This window comes from Oncorhynchus keta, chromosome 25 (genome assembly GCF_023373465.1).
Source record: "Oncorhynchus keta strain PuntledgeMale-10-30-2019 chromosome 25, Oket_V2, whole genome shotgun sequence".
Taxonomy (NCBI): domain Eukaryota; kingdom Metazoa; phylum Chordata; class Actinopteri; order Salmoniformes; family Salmonidae; genus Oncorhynchus; species Oncorhynchus keta.
Window position 1 is genome coordinate 35490706 of NC_068445.1, and position 22144 is coordinate 35512849.

Sequence of the window (22144 nt, forward strand, 5' to 3'; positions counted from 1 at the left end):
CTTCCCAAGTTCTCTCACGTCACCCCGCTCCTCCGCTCTCTCCACTGGCTTCCAGTTGAAGCTCGCATCCGCTACAAGACCATGGTGCTTGCCTACGGAGCTGTGAGGGGAACGTCACCTCAGTACCTCCAGGCTCTGATCAGGCCCTACACCCAAACAAGGGCACTGCGTTCATCCACCTCTGGCCTGCTCGCCTCCCTACCACTGAGGAAGTACAGTTCCCGCTCAGCCCAGTCAAAACTGTTTGCTGCTCTGGCCCCCAATGGTGGAACAAACTCCCTCACGACGCCAGGACAGCGGAGTCAATCACCACCTTCCGGAGACACCTGAAACCCCACCTCTTTAAGGAATACCTAGGATAGGATAAGTAATCCTTCTCACTCCCCCCCCCCTAAAAGATTTAGATGCACTATTGTAAAGTGGCTGTTCCACTGGATGTCATAAGGTGAATGCACCAATTTGTAAGTCGCTCTGGATAAGAGCGTCTGCTAAATGACTTAAATGTAATGTAATGTACGCAACTGTCATACCTCTCCTAGAAATGAACGTACTTTAGTGCGAAAAGTGCAAATCAATCCCAGAACAACAGCAAAGGACCTTGTGAAGATTCTGGAGGAAATAGGTACAAAAGTATCTATATCGACAGTAAAACAAGTCCTATATCGACATAACCTGAAAGTCCGCTCAGCAAGGAAGAAGCCACTCCTCCAAAACCACCATAAAAAAGCCAGACTATGGTTTGCAACTGGACATGGGAACAAAGATCATACTTTCTGGAGAAATGTCCTCTGGTCTGATGAAACAAAAATTTAACCATAATGACCATCATTATGTTTGGAGGAAAAAGGGGGATGCTTGCAAGCCGAGGAACACCATCCCAACCGTGATGCACGGGGGTGTCAGCTTCATGTTGTGGGGGTGCTTTGCTGCAGGAGGGACTGGTGCACTTCACAAAATAGATGGCATCATGAGGGAGGACAATTATGTGGATATATTGAAGCAACATCTCAAGACATCAGTCAGGAAGTTAAAGCTTGGTCACAAATGGGTCTTCCAAATGGACAATGACCCCAAGCATACTTCCAAAGTTGTGGCAAAATGGCTTAAGGACAACAAAGTCAAGGTTTTGGAGTGGCCATCACAAAACCCTCACCTCAATCCTTTAGAAAATTTGTGGGCAGAACTGAAAAAGTGCGTGCGATGCGAGGAGACCTACAAACCTGACTCAAATACACCAGCTCTGTCAGGAGGAATGGGCCAGACTTGACCCAACTTATTGTGGGAAGCTTGTGGAAGGCCACTCGAAACGTTTGACCGAAATTCAAAAATGTAAAGGCAATTCTACCAAATACTAATTGAGTGTATGTAAACTTCTGACCCACTGGGAATGTGATGAAAGAATTAAAAGCTGAAATAATGCATTCTCTCTGCTATTATTCTGACATTTCACATTCTTAAAATAAAGAGGTGATCCTAACTGACCTAAGACAGGGAATTTTTACACTGATTAAATATCAGGAACTGGTAAAAACTGAGTTTAAATGTATTTGGCTAAGGTGTATGTAAACTTCTGACTTCAACTGTATATGGGTATGTATGTGTATATACATTTACCAAAATAATATATGGGGGATTAGAAATGATGCAGACAATTACATTGACGGAAGCAACAATTTTTCTGCAATATTAAAGCTGAATCACCCCTTAAAAAATATATAAATAAGGATCTCACTGAAATAGAATTACAAACAGGTTTTTGGGTTATTGCTGTTTACTGTAACCTATAATGTTAGATTTCTGTGTTGTTTCTAGCAAAACCTAGAATGTCAAGGGTTTAAGAAGCTGAAAAGGTTATGAGAATTGTCCAGACTTTCTCTTCTCACAGACTGAAATATGCACTGACAACTGGCTGCACATCATAACCCTCCCGAGTTAAGCTATGGTTGCCCAAGCCAAGTACGTGCTGTGTGTGTGTGTGTGTGTGTGTGTGTGTGTGTGTGTGTGTGTGTGTGTGTGTGTGTGTGTGTGTGTGTGTGTGTGTGTGTGTGTGTGTGTGTGTGTGTGTGTGTGTGTGTGTGTGTGTGTGTGTGTGTGTGTGTGCGTGTGTGTGTGTGCTTGTGTTGGTACCAGACAGAAGGTCAGATCATTGTTATGCTTGACCAGAACGCCTACATTTTGTAGAGTTGTTTAAAAGTCAAAGAAACTTCAAAATGCAGAGGGTTTATACTTTTTTCTGACCACATGCCCTTACCAGGACAAATTCTGGGGCCTCCCTGTAAGATGTCCAGAGATCGGAAGACCATAGAGCTCTGCAGCACAGACACAGATCAATCATAGATTCTGTCCTAATGTGGTACATTGCAGCAGGAAAATGGAAAATGTGTGGAGAGGCAGCATTTGCTTCAGCACTTTTAAATCACTTTTGTTATGGGTAAAACAAAAATATTGATGCAATGCGTTAATTAAAAAGAGGAACAAAGTGCTGATTTGCCTCATGATGTATTCACTCGAGCAAAACTTCTCAGTCTACATAAGAATGCCACTGCAGGCTCTTTGTGTGTCTTAACCAATCAGATTCAGAAACCAAACTACTAGGGGTGCAGCTAGACAATTACTTATCATGGTCGTCTCAAATAACTGAGAGGCGCAGTGGTCTAAGGCACTGCATCTCAGTGCTTGATGTGTCACTACAGGCACCCTTGTTTGAATCCAGGCTGTATCACAACCGTCTGTGATTGGGAGTCCCGTAGGGTGGTGCACAATTGGCCCAGCGCTGTCTGGGTTTAGCCCGTGTAGGCTGTCATTGTAAATAAGAACTTGTTCTTAACTGACTTGCCTAGTTAAAAATAAAATAATAATAATTGAAACAGCATGCATGATCAGAAGGATAGCTAAATATTTACCGGGAAAGATTCTTAAGCAAACAACCCAAGCATTAATTGGGAGTCAGGTGAACTACTGTTCTGTGGTCTGGGGAAATGCATCACAAAGTGACATTAGGAGGCTGCAGATTGCACCGAACAAAGCAGCAAGGTTTTTTTTAAAGGTGGAGATACGCTTCTTCTGTTGTAGTCATGCTCAATTGTCTTTAAAAAACAAAATGTTTTATTTTATTTTACAATAAAAAATCTAATAAAAAAGACAGCAATACTAACAATGACATTCATTGTACTGTTGAATGGGATGGCCAATTTAGAGGACAAAACAAAACTTAACTCACACATACACAAAATAAAACTAAATCCTATTAGGTGGTACATGTATAAGAAGACAGCATATAGTCATTACAAGCAGTGTAGTTAAGCCAAAAATAGATATTGAGTGGAGTACAGCACAGAGTAGCAGCAGATCGTCAACCCAGGTATGAAGCGGGACTAGTCCATTTATCCAGTATCGGCTGCCATATTTTGTAAAACATTGGACTTTTATTGGAGCTATTGAGAATCTTTTCCATATGTATTACATTCCCTAAATCCCGTAACCACATTTCAAAGGTAGGTACAGTCTCCAGTTTCCAAAATTGCAATATGAGCCTTTTGGCTAATAGAGTACAAAGAGAGACAGCTTTCCCTTCGTGGTTATTCCCATCAACTGTACCAAACAGAGAGATCAATGGGTCTGGGGCTAGAACTCTATCAAAGGCTCTAGATAAGTAATCAAAAATGAGAGCCCAGTAAACATGTAATTTAGGACATGTCCAGAATAAGTGGGACAACGTCCCCTCATCCTGCTTGCACCTCTAACACAGTGGTGTGGTGTCCGGAATATTTTATGCAGTTTTACTTTTGAGTAATGTAACCTGTGTATCACCTTAAACTGTACAAGGTTGTGTCTGGCATTCACTGAACTGTGGTTTATATTCCTGAGAGCTTCTACCCAGTCCTCATCTGAGATTTCTGACCCAAGTTCTTGTTCCCAAGCCCTTTTCATGGTGTCTGTGGATACCTCTATATGGGCCAGTAGCACATCATACAGTCTAGAGACCGACCCTTTTGAATGGGGTTTGACAAGGATCAAGCTATCTAAAGTAGTTGGCTTCATGCCATACTGTGGGATATGTGTCCTTAAGAAATTCCTGATTTGGAGGTATCTGAAGAAATGTGTTGTTGGCATGTTGAACTTTCCCTGTAATTGTTGAAATGAAGCTAACTGACCATCTATGTATAGATTATAGATTGTGAGCCCCTTCTCCCTCCACTGTGAAAACACCATATCATCCAATACGGGGTGGAAAGCATGATTCAGGCAAATCGGGCTGTCAATGTATACAGTGGGTATGTTAAGAAAATACCTCATCTGTTTCCAGATCCTAAGCGTATGACAAATGACTGGGTTAGAGTCATAAGTGGGTTTTTTCACATATGATGGGCTATTAACAAGTGCAGGGAGTGAGGAACGTTGACAGGAGGCCTGCTCAATCAAAAGCCATGCAGGCATATCCTTCTGTCTCATCGCAGGTAAACTTTCCCTCCAGAAAGACACAATGTTCAGATTAGCAGCCCAATAATACAGTTTAAAGTGAGGAAGGCCAAAGCCCCCCTCTATTTTGTACATGCATAAATGCTTCTTTGAAATTCTGGCTGCCTTGTTATCCCATAAAAATGGAGTTACTATTGAATCCAGTTTCTTAAAATAGCTTTGTGGTATGAAATTGGGTAGACATTGGAAGAGGTAAAGAAACCTGGGTAGGACAACCATTTTAATAGCGTTTATACGTCCAACCAAGGAGATAGGCAGAGTTTTCCAAAAATCTATATTTTGTTTAAGCCGATATATTTTCATGTCCCAACTCGCTTTCAATAGCTGATCAAGGTCTTTTGTCACTACAATGCCAAGGCTTGTGAACTTGTCCATCACTGTTCTAAACGGGGTAGATTGCAGAAATTGCATATCCACAGGCCGTGATATTGGCATCAACTCACTTTTTTGCCAGTTTATCTTGCAGCCAAAGAAGGAGCCAAATGTGTTTATCAAGTTAAGTAAGGGTGGAATAGAAGTTTTAGGCTTGGACAAAAACAAAAGAACATCGTCTGCATATAGGGAAATTTTGTGCTGTGTGTCCTTTATTTTAACAGAAGCTATATATCGGCACATGCCCGAATGCGAGTAGCAAGGGGTTCCATGGCTATAGCGAAGAGAGCAGGCGAAATAGGGCACCCCTGTCGGCACCCCTTGAACAAGCGGAATGACTGCGACATTTCTTGATTGGTTACCACGGACACCATTGGGTGTGCATAAATAATTCTTAACCAATTAATAAATTCCTTTCCAAGCCCGAAGTGCTCCAGAACCGACATCATATACTTCCACTCAATCCGATCAAACGCCTTCTCTGCATCAAGAGCTATTACCACTGCCTCAACCTTCTCTGCATCAAGAGCTATTACCACTGCCTCAACCTTCTCTGCATCAAGAGCTATTACCACTGCCTCAACCTTCTCTGCATCAAGAGCTATTACCACTGCCTCAACCTTCTCTGCATCAAGAGCTATTACCACTGCCTCAACCTTCTCTGCATCAGCTATTACCACTGCCTCAACCTTCTCTGCATCAAGAGCTATTACCACTGCCTCAACCTTCTCTGCATCAAGAGCTATTACCACTGCCTCAACCTTCTCTGCATCAAGAGCTATTACCACTGCCTCAACCTTCTCTGCATCAAGAGCTATTACCACTGCCTCAACCTTCTCTGCATCAGCTATTACCACTGCCTCAACCTTCTCTGCATCAAGAGCTATTACCACTGCCTCAACCTTCTCTGCATCAAGAGCTATTACCACTGCCTCAACCTTCTCTGCATCAAGAGCTATTACCACTGCCTCAACCTTCTCTGCATCAAGAGCTATTACCACTGCCTCAACCTTCTCTGCATCAAGAGCTATTACCACTGCCTCAACCTTCTCTGCATCAAGAGCTATTACCACTGTCTCAACCTTCTCTGCATCAAGAGCTATTACCACTGCCTCAACCTTCTCTGCATCAAGAGCTATTACCACTGCCTCAACCTTCTCTGCATCAAGAGCTATTACCACTGCCTCAACCTTCTCTGCATCAAGAGCTATTACCACTGCCTCAACCTTATGACCGTGATACATTACGTTGAAAAGGCGTCTCAAATTGTAGTATATATGTCGGCCCGGGATAAAACCTGTCTGGTCAGGGTGTATGATGTCAGAAATATATGTTTTCAATCGGTTTGCCAATATCTTTGTCAACACCTTGTTTTCTATGGGGAGTAACGACACGGGGCGATAAGACGACATCTCCATGGAATCTCTATCTTTTTTCAAGATCAGTGCTATTGTAGCCTCATACAGTGTTTGCGGGAGTTTGGCATTTTCTTTGGATTGTTTAAACATTCGCAACATAAGTGGAGATAGAATTCTATAAGAAGTACCGCGCCAGTCTATTACATATCCATCGGGCCCAGGGGCCTTGCTGTTTGGAAATTGTGCTATCGCTGTGTTCATATCCCTGCATCGAGTGCAGCAGCTGCCCCCCTGTCTAGTTTAGGAAGTTCACATTCAGCGAGAAAGCGTTCCATAGTTTGTGGATCAGTAGCATCGCATTTTGATTGGTATAGCTCTGAGTAAAACTGCGCAAAGCATTTATTAATATCCTACGGATCTGTTACTATTTTACCCTTCTTGTCTTTTATTTTGTGAATAGCTCTAGATGCCTGTACATGCCTTAGCTGTCTTGCTAATAATTTATGTGGTTTGTCACCCAGTTCAAAATAACTTTGTTGCGTTCTAGCAAGTAAAGAACCCACCCGTTTCGAAAGGATGGTAATTGTGTTCATATTTTAACTTTGTGATCTTCTCAAGGACTGTATACGAGGAATTCGTCCTAAAAACGTACACTAATATTAAATAACACTTAAGACTTAACTCTCATGTTAGGGGGTGAGTGGCGCTAAAACATGATGTGCTAAACAATGCTATATTAACCACAACATCTCACCAATCATAAGTCACAAATTCTGATCTTCTAATCGAAAAGACATAGTCCGGAAATCCAAACACATTCCTGGCCTGTATTTGGTCATTTAGCCGGCTGACACAGCCGTTCTGTATCCTCAGCCAGGGAGCTTGCTTGTCAAGAACAGATCGGCCTGTATTTGGTCATTTAGCCGGCTGACACAGCCGTTCTGTATCCTCAGCCAGGGAGCTTGCTTGTCAAGAACAGATCGGCCTGTATTTGGTCATTTAGCCGGCTGACACAGCCGTTCTGTATCCTCAGCCAGGGAGCTTGCTTGTCAAGAACAGATCGGCCTGTATTTGGTCATTTAGCCGGCTGACACAGCCGTTCTTTATCCTCAGCCAGGGAGCTTGCTTGTCAAGAACAGATCGGCCTGTATTTGGTCATTTAGCCGGCTGACACAGCCGTTCTGTATCCTCAGCCAGGGAGCTTGCTTGTCAAGATCAGATCGGCCTGTATTTGGTCATTTAGCCGGCTGACACAGCCGTTCTGTATCCTCAGCCAGGGAGCTTGCTTGTCAAGAACAGATCGGCCTGTATTTGGTCATTTAGCCGGCTGACACAGCCGTTCTGTATCCTCAGCCAGGGAGCTTTCTTTGGCAAGAACAGATCGGCCTGTATTTGGTCATTTCCTGACACAGCCGTTCTGTATCCTCAGCCAGGGAGCTTGCTTGTCAAGAACAGATCGGCCTGTATTTGGTCATTTAGCCGGCTGACACAGCCGTTCTGTATCCTCAGCCAGGGAGCTTGCTTGTCAAGAACAGATCGGCCTGTATTTGGTCATTTAGCCGACTGACACAGCCGTTCTGTATCCTCAGCCAGGGAGCTTGCTTGTCAAGAACAGATCGGCCTGTATTTGGTCATTTAGCCGACTGACACAGCCGTTCTGTATCCTCAGCCAGGGAGCTTGCTTGTCAAGAACAGATCGGCCTGTATTTGGTCATTTAGCCGGCTGACACAGCCGTTCTGTATCCTCAGCCAGGGAGCTTGCTTGTCAAGAACAGATCGGCCTGTATTTGGTCATTTAGCCGACTGACACAGCCGTTCTGTATCCTCAGCCAGGGAGCTTGCTTGTCAAGAACAGATCGGCCTGTATTTGGTCATTTGCTGACCCATCTGTATCCTCAGCCAGGGAGCTTGCTTGTCAAGAACAGATCGGCCTGTATTTGGTCATTTAGCCGGCTGACACAGCCGTTCTGTATCCTCAGCCAGGGAGCTTGCTTGTCAAGAACAGATCGGCCTCTTTTGGGTTGTCAAACGTACGTGTTGATCCTTCGACTGTCACCTTAAACCGGGCTGGGAAGAGGAATCCATATCGGATGTTGGCCGCCCTGCATTTGTTGCGTGCCTCATCATACTCTTTCCGTTGGTTCCTCACGTCCAAGGTAAGATCTGGGTAGAAAGACACCCTGGCTCCGTTGAAATTAAGGGGGAACTTTTGACTAGCCAGCTTGAGGATGAGATCCCTGGTCTGGGGATAGTGCAGCCGTACAATGAATGGCCTTGGTTAGCCTCTTCAGCTAACTCCTCGTGGGTTGGCGACGTTGAAATTGGCTCGTTGTCTATCTCATTCAAATTGTCTTGTTTAGCGCTCCCTTTTTCGGTGCCTTTTCCCTTTGTCATATTTGTTTGAAGTTATAGGTCGTGAGAGCTTAAGATAAATACGAATTTGTTTCAAAAGCAAAGCACGTCGACTCCATAGCACGCTCTCTAGCGCCCTCATGCTCAATTGTCTTGGTTGGTAATCAATCAACAAGATAAATGAAAAAAACTATGTTTATTTTATTTAACAATGTACACCATTAAATGGCCAAACTCTATTCACAACAGTATTCAGTTGGTAAGACATTCAGTAAATACCAGGAATAGGTTGTCCACAATCTATCTGTTATCCAGACAGAAAAGATAAATAGGCTAAATAACATTTAATAAAGAAATTGAGCAATTTATCTGGGCAAACCACAAACCTTTGAATATATAAATTCAAACAATACTTCAGAACCATTTAAATATAATAAATTGCAAGGTTGTACGGGACTATTGTAGATGAAGTAATCAATCTATAATTTCAGACTGTTAGAGTATTTATCTGGTCAATATGTTAGTGTATTATGTCTGTTTGTAACAATGTGTTTATATGTGAAAATGTGTTTGTATTATAAATTGTATTTTAATGTTTAAGAACTCTTGGAAGATTAGTCCAAATGAGGACTAAAAGAGATCCTAATCAAATCAAATCAATCCCGGTAATTGTGGGTCGCTCGCTCCAGGCAAAGTGCACCAAACACAAGGCGTGCTCTCCACTTTCCTCCTGTATTTATTTAGCAAGCCTGATAGCGCATCACACCCAACAGACAGAAGAAAAAGCTCTCCAGTAAATGTAGCAGCCTATACAGCTAAACACTAGCGATCTGATATGCTGTATTGCATGGAAACAAGACCATTTTTCAGTCTGGTCAACTGTAGGCTACTAACAATAGCAGCTGCATTGTAAGTGAGGACCTGGTGGACTGTATATTCCTCAGGTTTGCTTTTACTTTATGTGTTCTCTCCCATGTGCTGGTAAGGGCACAGACAGAAAGGATTCCAGTTGAGATAATAACACTGAAGATGCACCGGCGAGGAGCAGCACCGCACTGAGTACACTATGTAGTATGGACATTTCTTCAACCAATGTGTGTGTGTGTGTGTGTGTGTGTGTGTGTGTGTGTGTGTGTGTGTGTGTGTGTGTGTGTGTGTGTGTGTGTGTGTGTGTGTGTGTGTGTGTGTGTGTGTGTGTGTGTGTGTGTGTGTGTGTGTGTGTGTGTGTGTTACCAACAAGGACACAAACTGGCATTGGCTAACACAATGAAAGCTAACTGGTGGGAAAACACAAGGATGTCTGTAACTTTCTCTCACTTGACTTATCTCCAGCTGATCTTCTTCTCTGAGCTGGAGATCGCCCAGCATGCTCTGCTCCACTTGACAGGCCTACAGTTGCATAGGGCAGGACTACACGACGCAAAGATGCATAAAGAAAGCTCAGCCCTATGAGTTTCATTGTCCAATCATCATTTTGCTTTCTTTGTGTCTCTGTCTTTGTGTAGGAAACCCACCTAGTCCTTCTTTGAAATAGAATTCATATGAACAAGAACAAGGTTGCTGCAGTTTGACAGAGTTGTGTTTCCTCCCCAAGACCAGGAGTTTTTCCAGGAGTTTTTTCGAACCATGTAGCCTGATTAGAAAAACTCTGGTCTAATCATAGCCCATATTAAACCTTTTTACGACAGATGAATCATGTCATACCATGTAAGGTTCAAAGATTTACCTGGTTAGGTCACCAGATCAGGTAAAACTACAGGCCCCAGAATTATATATATATATTGTTTTTGCCACACCACTCTAGGACCTGAGGTGCCACCTCTGATGTCGTACATTTAGTCGGGTACATCTGTTAACTTTACGTGTTATTCAGACCTGTGTTCATGGGTGCGTCGCCATCGCTGCCTCCAATCACGTATAGCTGACCATCCATCACAGCAGCCGTTGCCCCAGAACGCCGGCTCAGCATCGGTGGCTGCTTCGTCCAGCTATTCATTTTGGGATCATATCTGGTAGAATACAAAGAATATACAAACAAAACTAAGATTTTATCAAATATGTTTTCCTTATCTTCCTTCATATTATCACTAGTTAAACAGAGATACAGAAACAAATGTCTAAATAGTTCAATTCTCCCTTTCCTCTGTCCGACACATGTACAAGTGTGAATTGGAAATGTGTTTTTGCATATCCCAACTCTCCCTGAGACACCCTTGGAGAGTGGGGTCACAGCAAGGGTCTGCCATGATCAATGGCGACCCTGGAGCAATCAAGGTTAAGTACCTTTCTCAAGGACATATTGATAGATTTTTCAGCTTGTCGACTTGGGGATATGAACTGGCGAGATTTCGGTTACTGGCCCAACATTTTAACTACTAAGCTACCTGCCCCCTGTTAAAAAGCCTATCAAAGGTCAACAGGTCAAACTTGGTTATCTTGCTGTCACCTACGTACAGTATTCAGGTAATTCACAGATAACATCTAAAGAGCATTTTGACATGGACCTTTGCCCTGATTCATCTATCTCAACCACTGATGAGAACATGGCCTTACCTCTCAACAGTGTTGGTGCAGACCATGCCGTCGTATCCTCCAAGGGCGTATAGATATCCATCCATCTCCACCAGACCCACCCCACTGCGGGTGCTGCTCAGTGGGGCCACGTCGTTACTCCAGGTGTTGGTCTCTGGGTTGTACCTGCATGGGGGGTGGGGGGTGGGGGGTGAAGACATGTCTGATGAACAAGATTAGGAAGAAGACTATGGATGATTACCTATCACCATCTTTATCAGTGATTACCTATCACCATCTTTATCAGTGATTACCTATCACCATCTATATCAATAACTACCTATCACCATCTTTAATCAGTGATTACCTATTACCATCTTTATTAGTGATTACCTGTCAGCATCTTTATCAGTGATTACCTATCACCATCTTTATCAGTGATTACCTATCACCATCTTTATCAGTGATTACCTATCACCATCTATATCAATAACTACCTATCACCATCTTTAATCAGTGATTACCTATTACCATCTTTATTAGTGATTACATGTCACCATCTTTATCAGTGATTACCTATCACCATCTTTAATCAGTGATTACCTATTACCATCTTTATTAGTGATTACCTGTCACCATCTTTATCAGTGATTACCTATCACCATCTTTATCAGTGATTACCTATCACCATCTATATCAGTGACTACCTATCACCATCTTTAATCAGTGATTACCTATTACCATCTTTATTAGTGATTACCTGTCACCATCTTTATCAGTGATTACCTATCACCATCTTTATCAGTGATTACCTATCACCATCTATATCAGTGACTACCTATCACCATCTTTAATCAGTGATTACCTATTACCATCTTTATTAGTGATTACCTGTCACCATCTATATCAGTGATTACCTATCACCATCTTTATCAGTGATTACCTATCACCATCTTTAATCAGTGATTACCTATCACCATCTTCATTAGTGATTACCTGTCACCATCTATATCAGTGATTACCTATCACCATCTTTAATCAGTGATTACCTATCACCATCTTCATTAGTAATTACCTGTCACCATCTATATCAGTGATTACCTATCACCATCAACAGTAATGATTACCTATCACCATCTTTATCAGTGATTACCTGTCACCATCTATATCAGTGACTACCTATCACCATCTTTAATCAGTGATTACCTATTACCATCTTCATTAGTGATTACCTGTCACCATCTATATCAGTGATTACCTATCACCATCAACAGTAATGATTACCTATCACCATCTATATCAGTGATTATCTATCAAATAAAATTGTATTTGTCACGTGTGCGAATACAACAGGTGTAGGCCTTACAATGAAATGCTTACTTACAAGCCCTTAACCAACAATGCCGTTTTGAGAAAATACAAAATAGGAAGAGAAAAGAATAACAACTGTATTTTTATTTCACCTTTAGGTAGGCCACTTACAACAACACAGAGTTACACATGGAATAAATAAACATAGTCAATAATACAGTAAAATAAATCTATATACAGTGTGTGCAAATAAGGGAGGTAAGGCAATAAATAGGCCATGGTGGCGAAGTAATTACAATATACCAATTAAACACTGGAGTGAATAGATGTGCAGAAGATGAATGTGCAAGTAGAGATACTGGGCTGCAAAGGGGCAAGATAAAAAATAAAAAAATACAGTATTGGGATGAGGTAGTTGGATGGGCTATTTACAGATGGACTATGTACAGGTGTAGTGATCTGTGAGCTACTCTGACAGCTGGTGCTTAAAAGCTAGTGAGGGAGATGTGAGCCTCCAGCTTCACTGATTTTTGTAGTTCCTTCCAGTCATTGGCAGCAGAGAACTGGAAGGAGAGGCGGCCAATTGAGGAATTGGCTTTGGGGGTGACCAGTGAGACATACCTGCTGGAGCGGTTGCTACGGGTGGGTGCTGCTATGGTGACCAGTGAGCTGAGATAAGGCAGGGCTTTACCTAGCAAAGACTTGTAGATGACCTGGAGCCAGTAGGTTTGGCGATGAGTATGAAGCGAGGGCCAGCCAACGAGAGCGTACAGGTCGCAGTGGTGGGTAGTATATGGGGCTTTGGTGACAAAATGGATGGCACTGTGATAGACTGCATCCAATTAGTTGAGTAGAGTGTTGGAGGCTATTTTGTAGATGACATCGCCGAAGTCGAGGATCGGTAGGATGGTCAGTTTTACAAGGATGTGTTTGGCAGCATGAGTGAAGGATGCTTTGTTACAAAATAGGAAGCCAAGTCTAGATTTAATTTTGGATTGGAGATGCTTAGTGTGAGTCTGGAAGGAGAGTTTACAGTCTAGCCAGACACATTGAATATATGGACAACTACAAATACCTAAGTCACAACTGTCCAGAGTAGTAATGCTGGACGGGCGGGCAGGTGTGGGCAGTGAATGGTTGAAGAGCATGCATTTAGTTTTACTTGCATTTCAGAGCAGTTAGAGGCCACGGAAGGAGTGTTGTATTGCATTGAAGCTCGTCTGGAGGTTAGTTAACACATTGTCCAAAGAAGGGCTAGAAGTATACAGAATGGTGTCGTCTGCGTAGAGGTGGATCAGAAAATCAGCAAGAGCGACATCATTGGTGTATACAGAGACGAGAGTTGGCCTGAGAATTGAACCCTGTGGCACCCCCATAGAGACTGCCAGAGGTCCGGACAACAGACCCTACGATTTGACACACTGAACTCTGTGAGAGAAGTAGTTGGTGAACCAGACGAGGCAGTCATTTTAGAAACCAAGGCTGTTGAGTCTGCCAATAAGAATGTGGTGATTGACAGAGTCGAGATGCCTTGGCCAGGTCGATGAATACGGCTGCACAGTAATGCCTCTTATCTATGGCGGTTATGATATTGTTTAGGAGCGTGGCTGAGGTGCACCCATGACCAGCTCTGAAACCTGATTGCATTGCGGAGAAGATACAGTGGGTTTCGAAATGGTCGGTAATCTGTTTGTTAACTTGGCTTTCGAAGACCTTAGAAAGCCAGGGTAGGAAAGATATAGGTCTGTAGCAGTTTGGGTCTATAGTGTCTCCCCCTTTGAAGAGGTGGTTGATCACGGCAGCATTCCAATCTTTGGGAATCTCAGACGATACGAAGGAGAGGTTGAACAGGCTAGTAATAGGGGTTGCAACAATTTCAGCAGATAATTTTAGAAAGAGAGGGTCCAGATTGTCTAGCCCGGCTGATTTGTAGGGGTCCAGATTTTGCAGCTCTTTCAGAAGATCACCTATCTGGATTTGGGTGAAGGAGAAATGGGGGAGGCTTGGGCAAGTTGCTGTAGGGGGTGCAGGGCAGTTGACCTGGGTAGGGGAAGCCAGTTGGAAAGCATGGCCAGCCGTAGAAAAATGCTTATTGAAATTGTCAATTATAGTGGATTTATCGGTGTTGGCAATGTTTCCTAGCCTCAGTTCAGTAGGCACCTATGAGGATGTGCGCTTATTCTCAATGGACTTTACAGTGTCCCAGAACTTTTTTGAGTTTGTGCTACAGGATGCAATTTTCTGTTTGAAAAAGCTACCTGTAGCTTTTCTAATTGCCTGTGTATATTGGTTCCTAACTTCCCTGAAAAGATGCATATCACAAATAATTAAAGACCAGTGGTAAATAACAATAGCGAGGCTATATACAGGGGGTACCGGTACAGAGTCAATGTGGAGGCTATATACAGGGGGTACCGATACAGAGTCAATGTGGAGGCTATATACAGGGGGTACCGGTACAGAGTCAATGTGGAGGCTATATACAGGGGGTACCGATACAGAGTCAATGTGGAGGCTATATACAGGGGGTACCGGTACAGAGTCAATGTGGAGGCTATATACAGGGGGTACCGGTACAGAGTCAATGTGGAGGCTATATACAGGGGGTACCGATACAGAGTCAATGTGGAGGCTATATACAGGGGGTACCGGTACAGAGTCAATGTGGAGGCGATATGCAGGGGGTACCGGTACAGAGTCAATGTAGAGGCGATATGCAGGGGTACTGGTGCAGAGTCAATGTGGAGGCGATATGCAGGGGGTACCGGTACAGAGTCAATGTGGAGGCGATATGCAGGGGTACTGGTGCAGAGTCAATGTGGAGGCTATATACAGGGGTACCGGTACAGAGTCAATGTGGAGGCTATATACAGGGGGTACTGGTACAGAGTCAATGTGGAGGCTATATACAGGGGTACCGGTACAGAGTCAATGTGGAGGCGATATACAGGGGTTACCGGTACAGAGTCAATGTGGAGGCGATATACAGGGGGTACCGGTACAGAGTCAATGTGGAGGCTATATACAGGGGGTACCGGTACAGAGTTAATGTGGAGGCTATGTACAGGGGGTACCGATACAGAGTCAATGTGGAGGCTATATACAGGGGGTACCGGTACAGAGTCAATGTGGAGGCGATATGCAGAGGGTACTGGTGCAGAGTCAATGTGGAGGCTATATACAGGGGTATCGGTACAGAGTCAATGTGGAAGCTATATACAGGGGGTACTCTTGAACGTGCCGTCCTTGGCCAGCTCTCCCGCTATCTCTCTCAGAATGACCTTCTTGATCCAAATCAGTCAGGTTTCAAGAATAGTCATTCAACTGAGACTGCTCTTCTCTGTATCACGGAGGCGCTCCGCACTGCTAAAGCTAACTCTCTCTCCTCTGCTCTCATCCTTCTAGACCTATCGGCTGCCTTCGATACTGTGAACCATCAGATCCTCCTCTCCACCCTCTCCGAGTTGGGCATCTCCGGCGCGGCCCACGCTTGATTGCGTCCTACCTGACAGGTCGCTCCTACCAGGTGGCGTGGCGAGAATCTGTCTCCTCACCACGCGCTCTCACCACTGGTGTCCCCCAGGGCTCTGTTCTAGGCCCTCTCCTATTCTCGCTATACACCAAGTCACTTGGCTCTGTCATAACCTCACATGGTCTCTCCTATCATTGCTATGCAGACGACACATGTTATATCTGGAGTACTTCTCCTGTCCTATTCGGTGTCCTGTGTGAATCTAAGTGTGCGTTCTCTAATTCTCTCCTTCTCTCTTTCTTTCTCTCTCTCGGAGGACCTGAGCCCTAGGACCATGCCCCAGGACTACCTGACATGATGACTCCTTGCTGTCCCCAGTCCACCTGGCCATGCTGCTGCTCCAGTGAACCAGCAACTGGCCTGGGCCCTAGGACCATGTCCCAGGACTACCTGACATGAGGACTCCTTGCTGTCCCCAGTCCACCTGGCCATGCTCCTGCTCCAGTTTCAACTGTTCTGCCTTACTATTATTCAACCATGCTGGGTCATTTATGAACATTTGAACATCTTGGCCACGTTCTGTTATAATCTCCACCCGGCACAGCCAAAAGAGGACTGGCCACCCCATATATGCTCTCTAATTCTCTCTTTCTTTCTCTCTCTCTCGGAGGACCTGAGCCCTAGGACAGTGCCCCAGGACTACCTGACATGATGGCTCCTTGCTGTCCCCATTCCACCTGACTGCTGCTGCTCCAGTTTCAACTGTTCTGCCTTATTATTCGACCATGCTGGTCATTTATGAACATTTGAACATCTTGGTCATGTTCTGTTATAATCTCTACCCGGCACAGCCAGAAGAGGACTGGCCACCCCACATAGCCCGGTTCCTCTCTAGGTTTCTTCCTAGGTTTTGGCCTTTCTAGGGAGTTTTTCCTAGCCACCGTGCTTTTACACCTGCATTGTTTGCTGTTTGGGGTTTTAGGCTGGGTTTCTGTACAGCACTTTGAGATATCAGCTGATGTACGAAGGGCTATATAAATAAATTTGATTTGATTTGATTTGATTTGACACACAATTAATCTTCTCCTTTCCCCCTTCTGATGACCAGGTGGCGAATCGCATCTCTGCATGTCTGGCAGACATATCAGTGTGGATGACGGATCACCACCTCAAGCTGAACCTCGGCAAGACGGAGCTGCTCTTCCTCCCGGGAAGGACTGCCCGTTCCATGATCTCGCCATCACGGTTGACAACTCCATTGTGTCCTCCTCCCAGAGCGCTAAGAACCATGGCGTGATCCTGGACAACACCCTGTCGTTCTCAACTAACATCAAGGCGGTGGCCCGTTCCTGTAGGTTCATGCTCTACAACATCCGCAGAGTACGACCTTGCCTCACACAGGAAGCGGCGCAGGTCCTAATTCAGGCACTTGTCATCTCCCGTCTGGATTACTGCAACTCGCTGTTGGCTGGGCTCCCTGCCTGTGCCATTAAACCCCTACAACTCATCCAGAACGCCGCAGCCCGTCTGGTGTTCAACCTTCCCAAGTTCTCTCACGTCACCCCGCTCCTCCGCTCTCTCCACTGGCTTCCAGTTGAAGCTCGCATCCGCTACAAGACCATGGTGCTTGCCTACGGAGCTGTGAGGGGAACGGCACCTCAGTACCTCCAGGCTCTGATCAGGCCCTACACCCAAACAAGGGCACTGCGTTCATCCACCTCTGGCCTGCTCGCCTCCCTACCACTGAGGAAGTACAGTTCCCGCTCAGCCCAGTCAAAACTGTTCGCTGCTCTGGCCCCCAATGGTGGAACAAACTCCCTCACGACGCCAGGACAGCGGAGTCAATCACCACCTTCCGGAGACACCTGAAACCCCACCTCTTTAAGGAATACCTAGGATAGGATAAAGTAATCCTTCTCACCCCCCTTAAAAGATTTAGATGCACTATTGTAAAGTGGCTGTTCCACTGGATCTCATAAGGTGAATGCACCAATTTGTAAGTCGCTCTGGATAAGAGCGTCTGCTGAATGACTTAAATGTAAATGTAATGTTAAATGTACTGGTACAGAGTCAATGTGGAGGCTATATACAGGGGTACCGGTAGAGAGTCAATGTGGAGGCGATATGCAGGGGGTACCGGTACAGAGTCAATGTGGAGGCTATGTACAGGGGGTGCCGGTACAGAGTCAATGTGGAGGCTATGTACAGGGGGTACCGGTACAGAGTCAATGTGGAGGTGATATACAGGGGTTACCGGTACAGAGTCAATGTGGAGGCGATATACAGGGGGTACCGGTACAGAGTCAATGTGGAGGCTATATACAGGGGGTACCGGTACAGAGTTAATGTGGAGGCTATGTACGGGGGGGTACCGATACAGAGTCAATGTGGCGGCGATATGCAGGGGTACTGGTGCAGAGTCAATGTGGAGGCTATATACAGGGGGTACCGGTACAGAGTCAATGTGGAGGCGATATACAGGGGTTACCGGTACAGAGTGAATGTGGAGGCGATATACAGGGGGTACCGGTACAGAGTCAATGTGGAGGCTATATACAGGGGGTACCGGTACAGAGTCAATGTGGAGGCGATATGCAGGGGTACTGGTGCAGAGTCAATGTGGAGGCTATATACAGGGGTACCGGTACAGAGTCAATGTGGAGGCTATATACAGGGGGTACTGGTACAGAGTCATTGTGGAGGCTATATACAGGGGTACCGGTACAGAGTCAATGTAATACCTATCACCATTTATATAAATTAATACCTATCACCATCCATATTAATGATGACCTATCTCCATCTCAATGAATGATTACCTATCACCATCTATATCAGTGATTACCTATCACCATCTATATCAGTGATTACCTATCACCATCTATATCAGTGATTACCTATCTCCATATATATTAATGATTACCTATCACCATCTACATAAGTGATTACCTATCACCATCTATATCAGTGAATACCTATCACATCTATTTTAATGATTACCTATCACCATCTATATTAATGATTACCTATCACCATCTATAGCAGTGATTATCTATCACCATCTATATCAGTGAATACCTATCACATCTATTTTAATGATTACCTATCACATCTATATTAATGATTACCTATCACTATCTATATTAATGATTACCTATCACCATCTATATCAATGATACCTATCACCTTCTGTCACGTTCTGTCACGTTCTGTCCATCGTTCGTATGTGTTTTCCTTGTTTTAGTGTTGGTCAGGACGTGAGCTAGGTGGGCATTCTATGTTGTGTGTCTGGTTTGTCTATTTCTATGTTTGGCCTGATATGGTTCTCAATCAGAGGCAGGTGTTAGTCATTGTCTCTGATTGGGAACCATATTTAGGTAGCCTGTTTTGTGTTGGGTTTTGTGGGTGATTGTTCCTGTCTCTGTGTTTGCACCAGATAGGACTGTTTAGGTTTTCACTTTTCTTGTTTTGTATAGTCTGTTCATGTATAGTCGTCTTTATTAAAAACATGAATAACCACCACGCTGCATTTTGGTCCGCCTCTCTTTCACCAGAAGAAAACCCTTACAATATCAATGTAATACCTAACATCATCTCTATCAATGTAATACCTGGAGAATAAAGTGACGATACAAATCATAGATTGAGCATGGCATCAGTTAATTGATTGGAAGTATGACAGACTGCCCCAAGAGACACGTGTTCTCTCTCCTGCAGTCCCAAATAGGACACTAATCAAATGATGAGATCCCTGAGAGGCCAGGGCACACCTGCTGTGTACAGTAAAATCTATGGCATTTTAACAATATAATATGGCTATTAAACCATAATATGTATTTTTATTTTGTATATTTTTTAACTAGAACAGTTCTTTATAGAACCATACAGGTTCCATTTAGAACCGTATGTGCATGTGTTCTTTATAGAACCTTCAAAAAAAGGTTCAATCTAGAACCAGAAAGTGTTCTGCTATGGTTACAAGCCAAATAACCCTTATTTGGCACTACATAGAACCATTTGTCTTCAATGTGTAGTATGTACAGTATGTTGATATTTGTTGCATACAGTACGCTCTAAATATTATGTTGTACGATTAGTACACAGTATGTAGTTTAACTAAGTAGTAGGCAAGACAAAGCCTAGAGTTTGAGACAGTGAGATGTCTGCCGGGTCGAAGACCAAAAAGGTGATGAGAGCGTGCGATACTGCAGAAGTTGAGAAGTGATATATATTTCTAGGCAACGTAATGCTATCCACACCCCTGACGCCCTACCATGCATAATCCTCCCTCCCTCCCCACCCCCTACCCCTCACCCCCCCAAACCCCACCATGTAGAGGCCTCCCTACAGTATCAGCACTCAGCACTGACAGCGCTGGGCCTCAGGGTGCTGATTAAGAGGCCTGTCAGCCTGTCCCCACATCCATCACGGATCCATCATATCCATCACACCTAAATCCTGGAGATTCCTCTCTGACTGCTTGGACCACCCCCCCCAACCCAGTCCCCCCTGCCTAGACACCCAGCCTCCTCTCCCTAGACCCCCAGCAGTGAATGCCTGTCAGCCCTGAGCCTCTGACCGGACCACCGACAGACACTCACCCTGACACACAGAGTGGGATGGATATTTCTCATACAGCACTTTACTGTGACCCTCTGAAATAGGAACTAAAGCTTTACCAACAGTTCTATGGGTAGTCATCTTGAAACGCCCTTACCTCTCCACGCTGCTCGTGCACGAGACACCATCGGACCCACCCACCGTGTAGATCTTCCCGGCCAGGCCGTACACGGCCACGTTACCACGGTGATTGATCATGGAGGCCATGTTCTTCCACTCATTCTCCAGGGGACAGAACTGTTCCACCGGGCAGGATGGATCCTGCTGGGTCCAGCCGCCCACTGTAGGTAGAAACAGCCATTGATGCGAAGGTGCAGATGAATAACACCAGTTAAGGAGTTTGTTACTTTATTGACAGGCCTGTATTTATCTGGTACTATTTAGACTCATGACGAGAATAGTAATTTCCTCATGATTGCTCCTCTGATTCTTTGAGATTCATTATTACCAGTAATGTATACAGTATAATAAGGTCTATATTCAATACTACAATTAAGAGGACCACTTACAACCCACTATGCAAAAAAATGGTTGAATCAACGTTTTTTCCACTTTATTTCAACCAAATCATCAATGTGATGACGTCGAATCAACGTGGAGACCTGATTGGATTTGAAAAAGGTCATCAACGTGAGGGAATTATATATTTTTCTTCACCCAACTTTTAACCTAAATCTAATGACATGGTGAAATGTTTTGTTGATTTCACGTTGAATTCACATTAGTTGACAACTCATCCAAATGTAAATCAAAACTAGACGTTGAACTGATGTTTGTGCGCAGTGGGAGGTCTCACTCACTACTACCAAATACCATTTTACCTAGGATATCTAAAGCACTACTTTGCAATCTTTTGCATTCTCAAAGAACACTAAGTTTATTTTAGCTCATCATTGACACCCATAAGTGGCCGTTCCTTATTCAGACAACTCATATGATCTTTCCTCTCCAAAAATACCAGTCCTTAATGTCTGAGGTTAGGGAGAATTTATGGACATGTCACCCTCCTCTCCCTCAGGAGAGACATGTGACATTAGGAATGAGGTAACAGGGCACTATTCCTCCATGCCAAGGGAGGTTATGAGTGTCTGCACCAACCAAAACACTGTAGATAAAACTGTATGCATAAGATGCAGTGCTTAAAAAAATATTGCAGACTGGAGTACAGTTTAGAGAGATATGGAGCACAAACTAAAATATAACTTTGTTATTGCTAAATCTGTATATTTATTGAATTCAATACATTTCAGCCAGCCCCAGTGAACATACCCACCATTTATTTAATCTAAAGCATGCTATAGAGCAATGGACACCCAACAATCTGCCTTTTGAATGCAATTTCCCCAACAATCACTGAGATTAGTAAATGCTGTGTATGTTGGCTCAAGCGTTTAAACTTTTTAAAGTCAAAAGCAATATTCTGCTTTACCAACTTGGACTAAATCCCATCCTAATTGTCAAACTGAATCTAATAAGCTTTGGCTTGCGCTCATATGAACCAATCTGTGAAACACTCAAATTGCAGACTTGAATGGTCAGGTTGACACAAACATACCTGTAAATATTGCTTGGCATTCACCTTCTCCTTTAGAGATATGTGACGGCATTATACTTAATGTTCTGTATGGTACCTACAACCTACTGTACTGTATGGTACCTACAACCTACT

The 22144-nt window shown here is 44.0% G+C and overlaps 1 protein-coding gene across 1 annotated transcript in view; it reads right to left on the minus strand.

The window, feature by feature from the left end:
• Positions 1-22144, minus strand: part of LOC118358556 (kelch-like protein 20) — a 38208-nt gene that overhangs the window by 15120 nt on the left and 944 nt on the right. The window contains exons 3-5 of the mRNA XM_035736506.2: positions 20573-20756; positions 11115-11258; positions 10437-10570 (exon numbers count right to left, since the gene is read on the minus strand). Coding sequence (XP_035592399.1) covers positions 10437-10570; positions 11115-11258; positions 20573-20756 — 462 coding nt within the window. The remainder of the gene's footprint in view (positions 1-10436; positions 10571-11114; positions 11259-20572; positions 20757-22144) is intronic.